The sequence below is a fragment of the Leptonychotes weddellii genome, unplaced genomic scaffold (assembly GCF_054177405.1).
Source record: "Leptonychotes weddellii isolate Sample4059 unplaced genomic scaffold, ASM5417740v2 HiC_scaffold_4184, whole genome shotgun sequence".
NCBI classification, from domain to species: Eukaryota; Metazoa; Chordata; class Mammalia; order Carnivora; family Phocidae; genus Leptonychotes; species Leptonychotes weddellii.
In genome coordinates this window covers 1-10,893 of record NW_028008395.1, presented here as the reverse complement: position 1 = coordinate 10,893, position 10,893 = coordinate 1, and the positions used below count along the sequence as shown (strand labels likewise).

The 10,893-nt window shown below is 49.5% G+C and overlaps 1 protein-coding gene across 1 annotated transcript; it reads right to left on the bottom strand.

Annotated features, from left to right (window-relative positions):
• Positions 1-1,166: 1,166 nt before the first annotated feature.
• On the bottom strand, positions 1,167-10,870 carry LOC145719400 (ubiquitin-associated and SH3 domain-containing protein B; the record flags this gene model as incomplete). The annotated part of the gene is made up of 5 exons (XM_081810885.1): positions 1,167-1,451; positions 5,732-5,901; positions 8,817-9,015; positions 9,939-10,125; positions 10,809-10,870. Coding segments are annotated over 5 exons (831 nt in total), but the record flags the coding sequence as incomplete, so codon positions are not given.
• Between the last annotated feature and the right edge of the window lie 23 nt (positions 10,871-10,893).

The window sequence follows — 10,893 nt, the reverse complement described above, 5'->3', positions numbered from 1 at the left end:
CCGTGTATTCACGTACATTATGCTTCACTTGTTTTTATAGGGATGACATGGTGACTCTGGACATTCAACTCAGATTTCTGGGAAAAAGCAAATGTTTGGGGACCGTGAGGCAGCTCTGACCTCCCAATTGTGCTACAAAATGCTCCTGGGCAGGGTGGGGGTGGGCGGTGGGCTGGAAGGAAGAGGAAGGAATGGTGGGGTAGGGGATCATTCAGGAAGAAGATGTTCTTTCCCATCTCTGGGTTTGTGGTTTGTCTGCTTGCCGCTAACTGGGGTAGAGAGTCTTCTTTTCTCCCTCCAGGCAAAACACTTGCTGAAATTGCCCCTCTCTTCTTCTCTTTTATGGCGGTAATAACAATGTTCGACACCCCACACAGCTGGTGCTCAGAGCGTCCGGCTCGCAGCCACGTTGGTACATGGCAAGAGGGAGGAGAGACGAGCCAGCGTGCGCACCCTGGCGAGATGCCCGAGTACGCTGGGGAAGGGCTGGCTTCGAGTGGCTCCAATTAAAAAAGAGAAGGTGCCTCTCGTTCCTATTTTATCTGTCCAGACAAAGCTGGCCATCCGACAACAGGCCACTCAGAACACGGGACCAGTTTTGCTTGGTGGCAAAACGGCAGTGAGGGATGGGTGGACAGTTATCACTCTAAAGAAGACTAAGGGCCACCATGCGTCTTTTGAAGGTTCTGGCAGTTGCCCATTTCCTTAGATGGTCTCTCTCATCTAGGCATTTATGTGCCCAGTCTGGGGACTTGCTCAGGGTCGCCCAACAAGCTGAGAGTTTAACAGTTAAGTCTCCTGATCCTTGAAAACCCCATCACTCCCGGTCTGGCTGGCATAATGGGAACCTGCCTGCTATTCTGGGGAGTCAGACCACTCTTGAGCAATGACCCAGGACAAAGAGTACAGAAGCCCAAAGGCCATGAAGTCTCAGCACTGGGATGACCCACACTTCAGCCGGAGAGATGGTCCCTCTAGCTGCCTTGTGTAGTTTCTGATCAGAAACAGACGGTTTCACCAAGTGGGGCAGGCAGAGGGCAGGAGAGTGGATCCATCCGTCATTTTTCCCCTGCCCCAAGTCACCCTTTCCTGAATGCCCTGAACCAAAAGCTTTCTTCCCCATGAACTCCTTTCCTGTTGCTGCTGCACCGTGTGTCCAGGCTCACGTCTGTTTCCCCACGACCTCCCGCCGGGTGGCCGTGTTCTCCCCGAAGCAATGCGCGAAGAACTCAGTCTGCTCACCCATGAAATATCCAGGTGCTGCACTCGTCAGCCTTGGTAATATAATTCTCGGGCAGGAGTCCAGAGCAGCCGGTGGTTAAGGATGTGCCATAGATCCAACCCTCGCTGGTGCTGGTCTGTTCCATCGGAGACATGAAGATGAAGTCCCCAGGGGTCAGCTCCAGCTCGTCATCATTTTGTGGGGTGTACGGGTAGATCACCTGTAATGTCTGAAAGAGGAAGAGAGGGAGGAGGGAGGCCCACATGTGACCCAGTCTGAGTGCCTCCCGGGCACGTCTGTGTGTTCTGCTCTAACGGCGCACACATCCAGATGTTGACATTTACAGGCGCCCCTGGGGTCTGCAGGCTCAGAGCAGATTTGGACTCAGATCACAAAACGTGTCTTTTTTTTTTTTTTCTTTTCCCCAGGGTATTGTGGATATGTGCCTGGTGCTACTGGATGGCTCCAGACTTTCCTTCAGGCATGTCTGTCTTTCTTTCTGTCAGGATTCAGATAGTTTCTAGAAATTGATCTGCAAGCTCTATTAAGCTGCTATACCAATGGGGTTGGACCTAGTTTTCCCTTCTCCATCTGTTGGGGGAGGCACCGTAATAGACACTTGAAACCCCGCTCATGGAAAGTCAGTCTTCCATATGGGGGTTACAGATGGTCTGGGTGGAGACACTCCCCTTGTAGGAAGGCTTTGAGACCGATGCATTTCCCTTTATATGTAACTCAGGGGCTTAAACAAGACACTCTCTGCCTTCAAGGAGCTTTCTTTAAACCAGCATTTGTCACAAAGACCTTGAAAGAAAAATATCTTTCACAGCCATCGGTGTGTACGTCTGTGTAACTGACTTTTACCAGTGAACAGATGGAGACCACGGGTTTCTTCTTTGGGCTCAGAAAGAGCCTTCAGAGCCAACCATAGGGCATGCTGCTCGGCTGACTTATATGATTTTTTTGCCTCCTTTCCCGGTATATATAAACAGCATCGGCATGAAGATACTTTGGAAAACATTTTCCTACTTTTTCATTAACAGCAAAGGCCCTCAGTAGCCAGGGAAATATTTCCTATCCTATTTATTTCATGTGGGACACAAAGATGGAGATACTTTAACAGTCTTTCCCACAGTCCTGAAGTCATTAGTGGTGGGCTAACTATCCGGGTTGCACTTTCAAGTTTTTAACCTTATTTGGCACCCCCTTTTCTCATCTGTAAAATAATGTCTGGACTGTAAAAGTTACTGAGACAATCTAAGAAAACTCTTTAGGACAGAGCCTGTGCACAGAAGGTGCATAATTACGTCTCTTGAACCATGACGCCTGATTTTCCTTCTAGCCTGACCCCTGGACTGTGTGCTTGTGAGCGAACCAGCTCGCCGGTGTCGCAGTCAAGGAGACCCATCAGAACACTTTATAAAGAATGTCCTTCTGGAATTCTCTAAGGAAAGGCATTGGCAAAAAGCTGTGGATTTTTTTTTCCCCCCCTCGGAGAATGGAAGTGAAAACACACAGAACTCAATTGTACCACTGGATTGTGATTTTCCTTTCACTCAGATGCCTGTTTCTTTCCCTACTCTCCGGTTATCTTTCAGCTCTAGATCTTTGCCCCTGTTTGCCTCCCACTCCTTCCCCTGTCCTCTGCCACATTCGTGCTCAAGCCATCATTCCAAACTAGCCAGGGACGTTTTCTGCTGGGCTGTGAAAACAGCTTAAAAAGCGAAACAAAACCAAACGTGATGATGCACAGAAAGCAACAACTCTTTTTCCTGGAACAGGGTGGAGAGAGGCACCAAATCATGGGGGAACAAGTCGAAACTCATGTCTCTTAGATACTCAAACATAGCATAGTTTTGACTAATTATACCTTTGGCCTAGAAGTGTCTTTCCTTTCAGAAACTCAAGGAAAGTGACTTCAGACGAGAACTCATTCCTCCTCTCACTTGGTGGCGGGGGGGCGGGGGGGAGTATTCTATCTCCAGGTTACGTCCAGGGAAACTGAGGCACAGCAAAGGTGCATAAGAGACCATGCGTCCTAAGCAGAGGGTAGTTAAGACAACGAGGAGCTCTGATTTATTGAATACCCAATAAAATAAGACATTGTGGCAAATCTAAAATTATAATCGGTGCAGCCCATTCCGCTCACCAAAAGCACATGCAAACAGTCAGCCTACATTTGAGAGCTAGCAGGACACGTGCCTAGTTTTGCACTGCATTATACTTACTCTTTTATGCTTAGCATTTACCTGTAAGAATTGTTGAGTCTATCTCAAAGATATTTTTTCTCCGTTCGTCTGCGGGGGTGGGGGGGAGGGCAGCTGCAGCCCTACGTGATTGTAGGAACCTAACCTCATTGCCTTCGAAGCTCCTTGCCCTCCTTGTAACCACAGAAATTTTGTTGCTGCATGCATGCTGTGCTGTTGGGACCTTTCCATTATCTTCTTATGGAGTCCACACAACAGCAACAGTCCAGCAAAATACTATCGCCATTGTATGCATGAGACAACTAAGGACTGGAATGTTCTAGAAGCAGTAGATGTGACCCTAGGGACCGCCGAAGGATCTGGAGCCACATGTGCTTTGTGTGTAATGCTGTCCTTCCTCAGATTTCTATCGCTTGGCATACAGACCTGGCATGGCCCCACGTAATCATTAACACGGAAGACTACGGAACGTACAACTAGGCATTTGCAAATCCAAATCAAAGTGGGAGCCAGCAGAGGGATGAGCCTTAGATGCTTTCCTATGCCTGGCTTGCTGAGTGTCCTTGTCCAAACCACTCTGCTTCTCTGGACATCTGTTGCCTCCCTGGTACCATCAGTCAAACCTGCCTCCTGGGGACAGAAGAAGGCAGGCAGGAAAGGGTGTTTCTATGCAGGGGGGCTCAGGTAAAGCCAAATGACCTCCGAGAGCAAGCTGTATCAGCAGGAACAGTAATAAATGAGCTTTTACAAATAAGAGATAAAAGAGGCCAAGTTATTTTTAGAAAATACTTCACATGGGTGCTTGCTGCCTCTTTCCCTCAGTGCCAATTGAGCAGAATGTGGGTCAGGCAGAAAAGCAATTACCCTTCGAGTTAACTGGAGGGCAGTGTTGATTAGAAGATATTCCTTGTAAAATTCCATTGCCACCTTCCTTCTCTAGAAAGGTGACTTCTCTCAGTCCAGCTGCATGCAACCCTTGACTTTTTTTTTCTTTGTCCTTGTAAGGAGCCCAGTCAGCCACACCTCCCTTGTTATATTTAGGGCTCATCCTGAGCAATTCCAGGAGCTGTCAGAATTCTTAAGTAAGATCAAGTCCAGCCTCCTTGTTGTGTGTCTTTCCAGAAACTTCCATCAAATGACTTGGAAGGAGGACACAACATTCCTGTCAGCAGCATCGGACAAAGCTGCATGTCCCTGACAGTCATAGACCCCGTGCCCAGGCCCTCACTTTTGGTTCATGGGTCGGCTCTTCTCAACATTTCCAAAACAGTGATGAGATTGGCTGGTCTAGACCCTGAGATCCCAACTGTTTCTCATATGAGAAAAAAAAAAAAGTCTAACAGGTTAAAAAAAGCTAGGTAAACTGACAAAAATACCAGTCCTTTTGCTGTTGAAAAATTGGGAAACAAATACGGTTTTGTAGTTAAATTGAATGACAAATTTTTCATCAAACTATGTGGCCTTTTTTTTTTTTTTTTTGCTTGCTTGCTTGGCTTTATTGGTCGGGATCCCTGGGTTCTGGCTTCAGCTCTGGTCCTAAATTGCTAGTTAGCTTTGGATCAGCCAGCTATTCTCTTTGGATCTCAGCTTCTCTGAATATTACTCTTCAGAGTGGCACAGGCTTGTCCTGGAAATCAATAACCGTTCCCTCAAAAGAAGGATGCTAGGGTTATGCCAACCTTTCCACCATGCACTGGGAGGCAGTTGTCCCACTCCCGCCTCCCCCAGGGGATGCACACAAACTATCACAACACGTGGTCTCTGTTTTTAGGTTGTGTGTCTTCCTCCCCCCACCCCCAATGCTGGACTCAAACTCCTTGAGGACAATTCTAGTATGTTCCATGGTAACTTACATGCCATCGATACTTAGCAAATATCTAATTATGTGTTCACAGATTTTTTTTTTTTTTTTTGTATTTCTGTGTTCTCCTTACCTAAGATCTGGATGAGGTCTTTTATGAACACCACGAACTTACAGAATTAAAATGTTTCCAACATACTTTTCTATCCTCCCATGCCATTTCTGTATCAGTCCAGTAAGGTTGGTAGGACAGACAGAACAATGGGGACAGCACACAGATGAGTCACTTGGGACCCAGGGAGGAGGGGTGCAAGCTCCAAGCTTCCCAGGGAGTCAGGCAGAGCCTGGAGAAAATTGTGGGCCAACTGACTCCTGGTCTGGTGCTCACTTCACTGCTTTCCTTTGGTACCCATCTCCCTGCAGCAGTGAGCTGCAAGTGCTCCTGCTTCTGACTGCACCCCTGCTCCTCTGGTAGGGTCAGGAGCCACAGGGAGACATTACCTCATGGTTCGCGAACCGGATATCTCGCGAGAATATGGTGGCCACCCAGTCGCAGCCTAGTTTGACATCAATGTTCTGGGCTAGTTTCTCCAGGGTGGGTAAGTGGCTGGCTTGGAAGTGGTAAGCCAGGGTGACATGCAGCTGCTTCTTATGAGGTTCCACATGGACTTCTGGAAAAAGGAAGGAAACCGTTATTAGAAAGTGGTCATCATAGCAAATGGCGGGGCAATTCTGCCTCCCCAGTGACAGAGGAGGGAGTCCCTCAGCCAGACGAAACCCGTTTCCCTCCTTTGCAGCAGCAGGACAAGGGGAGAGGAGAGTGTAAAAAGATCCTGAATCAACCTACAGTCTAGGAGGTTAAGAGCCACTCATTTGGCTGTTCTCCAGGAACTGTGGATCAGCTGAGAGGTCATCATTTGGGTCGGCTTTTCCTCATAACACACAGATTATCAACAGCCCACCATTCAGATGAGGAAACTGAGACGTAAAAGGATGAGCTAATTTATGTAGAAATAAAGAGATTTTGTCATTACATGGGTGTCAGAGCTAGAGCTCCTTCATGTTGAAATCCACTCTCTTAGCTTCTGGGCGGCTCTGATGGAGGAACCAGGACCAGAGGAAAAGATGGAATATTTTCAGAGTTTACAACAGGGTTCCCCAGCAGTATTTGGGCAGAATAATTCTTTGTTGTGGGGGCTGTCCTGTGCACTGTGGGGTCTTTAGCCGCATCCCTGGCCCCTACCCACTAGATTCTGTAGCACCCTGTGCGTTGTGTTAAGCAAAAATGACTCCAGACATTGCCACACGGCCCCTGGGAGATAAAATCTCCCTGATTGAAAACCACTGGCTTAAAGTATCCAGACTATTATTCTAAGACCCCATAAGTAAAAAAAACCAACCAACCTACCTACCCAAGGCAATGGATTTTATTTCTCCTTTGTACATCTCTGCATGGGGGAGATCCATCTACTGTCTAAGCTAGAACACTGCAGAAGATTCAACCAGAGGGGACGTAGGGAATTTGAGAAATTAAGGGGCTTGCTTATGTTTCACGGGGATAGAAGTAGCAGTTGGATCGCTTTCTGTCATACTATAGTGGATTTCTCTGGTGTAAGCCCTATGAGGCAAGGGCTTTCTGGGTCCTGTTCACAATGTATCCCCAGTGCACAGCTCATTATAGGCACGGAGCTCCTTAAACCACCTAGGACAAAGGACACCAAATCTACTTGCTGAAGGAATCTGGGTCTGCCAAAAACTCTAGAATACCGAGGCTTAAGTTCTAGGGCCAAGATGGGATGGCCGGCTCTGCACACAAGGAGGCAAGGAGCTAGAGCAGCTCCACAGGGCAGGGCCACCCAGTTCTCCCAGTCACCACCAGGGGGCCGCACAGGGGCAGGGAACCCAGCTGGCCAGGTTCTTCAAGAGAGTGGCTGCAGATCTCGGAGAGGAGCTGGCCCTCCCCCTCCCAACAAGGGAAGGGCGCAAGGGCCTCTTGCCTCTGTCTCCTCATGTGCCTTCAGAATCGGCCGCAGCCCTGGCTGAGATCCACTTTATGCATTTGTGAAGGATTTGGGTTTGTGGCTACACCACCAGCTTTGGGTCTTGTGACAGTTTTAGTGGTTTTGATAATAGCTACTGTGGGATGAAAAAGAGCCATTTCCCTGAGTTAGAGGGATAGGAACAGGAAATAATTTGCCTCTCTATTATGTTATTTCTTTGAAATATTAAGCTATGAGATGGCGGGCTCCAGTGACATCAGGAAGCAGAGCCTGGTCCCTGGGAAGAAGGCGTGCCTGGGGAGGGGCTCTAAGGAGGCCCCTGCTCCCCAAGTAGAAGAGTTACCTCTGGTGGGGGGGGCAGGGGGAGGGGTGGGAGCTGGCCAGCTCTGGGCTTCCTCCAGCTTTGCATGTGATGCTCAGATTCAGCTGTACCACCCACACCCAGCTCTGCCCTGGCCTGGACGGCCTCCACACAGTCCTTTGCACACACCCTGCCCCTTCCTGCCTGCGTTCACGCTGCCTGCCCCCCTCAGGGCCCTTCCTCCATTGTAGGGATCATCATCATCCAGTGTGCATTCTCTTTTTTCTCTGAAGTTGGAGCCACTCCACCCTGGGATGGCCTCTCTCTTCTCAGAGCTCTGTTATCACAGGTGCTTGAATCTGTCCCCTGGACCAGGAGAAACCAATTCTGTGGCACGCTTCACAGATAAACACAGAGTGGTCCCCAATAAATACCCATGATTGTGATTTCTCTCTCAAGGGGGCCAACAGAAACCACCCCCTGCCAACTCTTCCCTCCCTCCACCCCACTGTCTGTCTGTCCCACTGCAGGTAAGGCTCTCCCTGACCTAAGTGAGTTCGTCTGTACCTGTTGGCAGACAGGAAAGCTTTGGCAACTTCTCCCCATTTGACCCCCTCCCCTGCCTCCTGCCTCTAAGTCAACACATATCCCGAGTCTCGCTCTCTACGCTACTTCCCTTGACGGGAAATCTCAGTTAGCTTGAACTAAGACCTGCCATGGAAAGAGCAAGAAACATCTTGAAGAAGTGCCACTTTTGGACCAGCTGTTGAGGATTCAAGGGACCCATCTCGTGGGTTTCAGCGAGTTGCGGGCGTTGGCTCTGTGGATTTATTCTTTGATACTGTTTCCACTCACTCTCTCTGCTATCCCACCACCGGCGCACAGCCCTGGGTCCTCACAGAGTGAGCCGTGAGACCAGCCAAATGGCGGGGAGGTTGGGGGGTGGGGGGGAGGAAGGTTCCTTAACTCTGAATGGGAAAGACGATGCGGCTACAAAGTTGCATTTATGGTTCAGTGTGGAAGAGCCATTTGAGTGCCTTCAACTTGGGTGTCGGGGCAGGCCCCGGACATTCTCTCAGGAGGCTCAGCAGAACAGTAGTTGCTGTTTTTAAAAAGGGGGCAAAGAGGTGAAGGCTGTTGCAGGAAAAGGCACTGTTCCTTGTCATGTTCTGCGCGTTCCTGCAGGACCCCCGGCTGGCTCCCGGCCCCAGCCCACTCCTCCATACCTTCCTATCCCTTTCCTTCCCAGTTTTTTGATTCATAGGACCCAGGGCTGTTAGCTCACCGGTTTTGGATGCAGCCTCTGCAGCAAAGTCGGCGGCAAACTTCTTGAGGACCTCTGCGCTGTCTTCCTTCACAAAGAGGCCAATGAAATTGGAGGAGGTATAGAGCTCCAGGGGCAGCGGGGCCGAGAACTTGCATTTCCAGCGACTGACTGTGGTCTGCAGGGCTTCCCCCAGGGCATCCACCTTGCTGTCCTCACACTGGCAGGGGAAGACAAGATGCTTCATTCAGGAGCATGGGGGTGGAGAGCGGGGGGAAGAGTGTCTCTAAAACTCTCAGAGTTTCTTTGAGAAAGATCCTGGGATGACTAAGAGGAAGTGGTAATCATTTTAATTTTCAGAGTGAACGGTAAGAAAGAAGGTGTTAGGAACACATTTTTACCTTAAAGAGACCGAGAAAAGCTGGAAAAAAAAAATACCTCAAAATAATTTTTTGAAATGTTGTCTTAACATGCTCCCATTCTGCCTCCTCTTGAATATACCTGGATAAACCAGTTCTACTCCTTCTCCACAGCAAACCAAAGTAGATGAAATCTATATTTATTATGGTGAGGGGGATTTAATTTAGTCATTAAGTAAGCTCTGTGATAGCTAGGATGATGGACTGGGTAACCATGGCAAGTCACAGGTATCTGCCGTCTCTGGAAGGATCTGGTGAGACAGACATGTGGACAGTATCTGTCCATGAGGCTGAAGTCACTTCCCCCTGTCTGTAGACTACATTTCTTATTCCCAGAGCTCTCATTTCTACTCTTGCAGTGGACAAGGGTGAACACTGTATTTGTTTCATTGCTGCGGCTGCCAGTCCAAATCCTGACTCAGTGGGTCGGGCTTGTCCCTGGAGTCCTGAGGAACAACAGTCATCGTGACTGAGGAACAACAGTCATCACACCTGCGGTGCTCCTGGGCCTCAGCAGGTATTAGAAAGAGGAGCGAGGGAAAGTACCCATGGACCCTACTCATTCCGCGCTGGCCCACCCAAGCCTAGGAGCCCGTGACTCTTTCCGCCGGCTGCCTGGGAGGCTCTGGACTCTGATTCCAGGTGGCGAGGTGCTGGAGGGGGTATGGCAGCCGGGCTCCCCAGGGCAGGGGCGGGGGGTGGGGGGTGGGGGTGTGTGGCTCACCATGAAGAACTGGCAGAGGGTGATATGGGGGAAGATGTTGTGTGCCTTGTTCTTCCCGCAGATCTGCTTCGACTGTTGCCAAAAGTCGGAGAGCTTCTGTGCTAAGGGGCCGGTGGGCCGGAGGTAGAGGACGTACTCCCGGGGCAGGGGGTCATCCAGGAAGGGGTCACCGACATGAGAGAACAGCCTGCCAGAGAGGGAGAAGGGAGCCCAACCGGCCTCACTTGAGAATAATGGAAGGGAAGGAAGACCCAAAAGAGACAGCTCCACCCTCCGGATGCTCCGTACCCCAGACACTGCCAAGGGATGGGTTTTCATTTCCGTGCTTTAAAAATCCATCCCTCAAAGCTCATGCTGCATGACCCACTCTCAGATGCACCAACTTCTCTGCTCTTGCCTGTCCTAACTGCATCCACATCCCACAACTCGCTCAAAAGTCCTAAAGTCACTCCAGATAAACTGTAAATCCCTTCCCAGCTGTCCCTTCAGTTCAGCCTACCATTAAACCCACATGCCCCCCAAACAAGGCAGGTAGGATTTTTTTTTTTTTAAATGGATTTACCTAGCATCCACATACCCTAAAGTGTATCTTTAAGTGACCAACAGGGGCAGATATTGTGATAAGGGCTCTATCTTGGACATGCTTTGAATTGCTTTAAACAGCTTTAAGGAGAAGCACACCCTGGGGCTGGGACAGGGGAGGCAACTGGCTTGCTAGATGGGCTTGTCACATGGTCTTTTGGCTCATCCCGCCACCCCCCCCGCCCCCCCCCGCCGCCCAGTCCATTCGAGAAAGGCTGCACATCCCTCCTCATCCACATCCACTCGGAGTTAATTATATGCTATTTTCTCTATTTATTTATTTCATACCAACCAGTCACATGCTGCTTGAACACTTCTTCCTCCTGTGGATGCCAAGGCTTTTTGTCTGGAAGAAGAAATCAAATTGCTATTG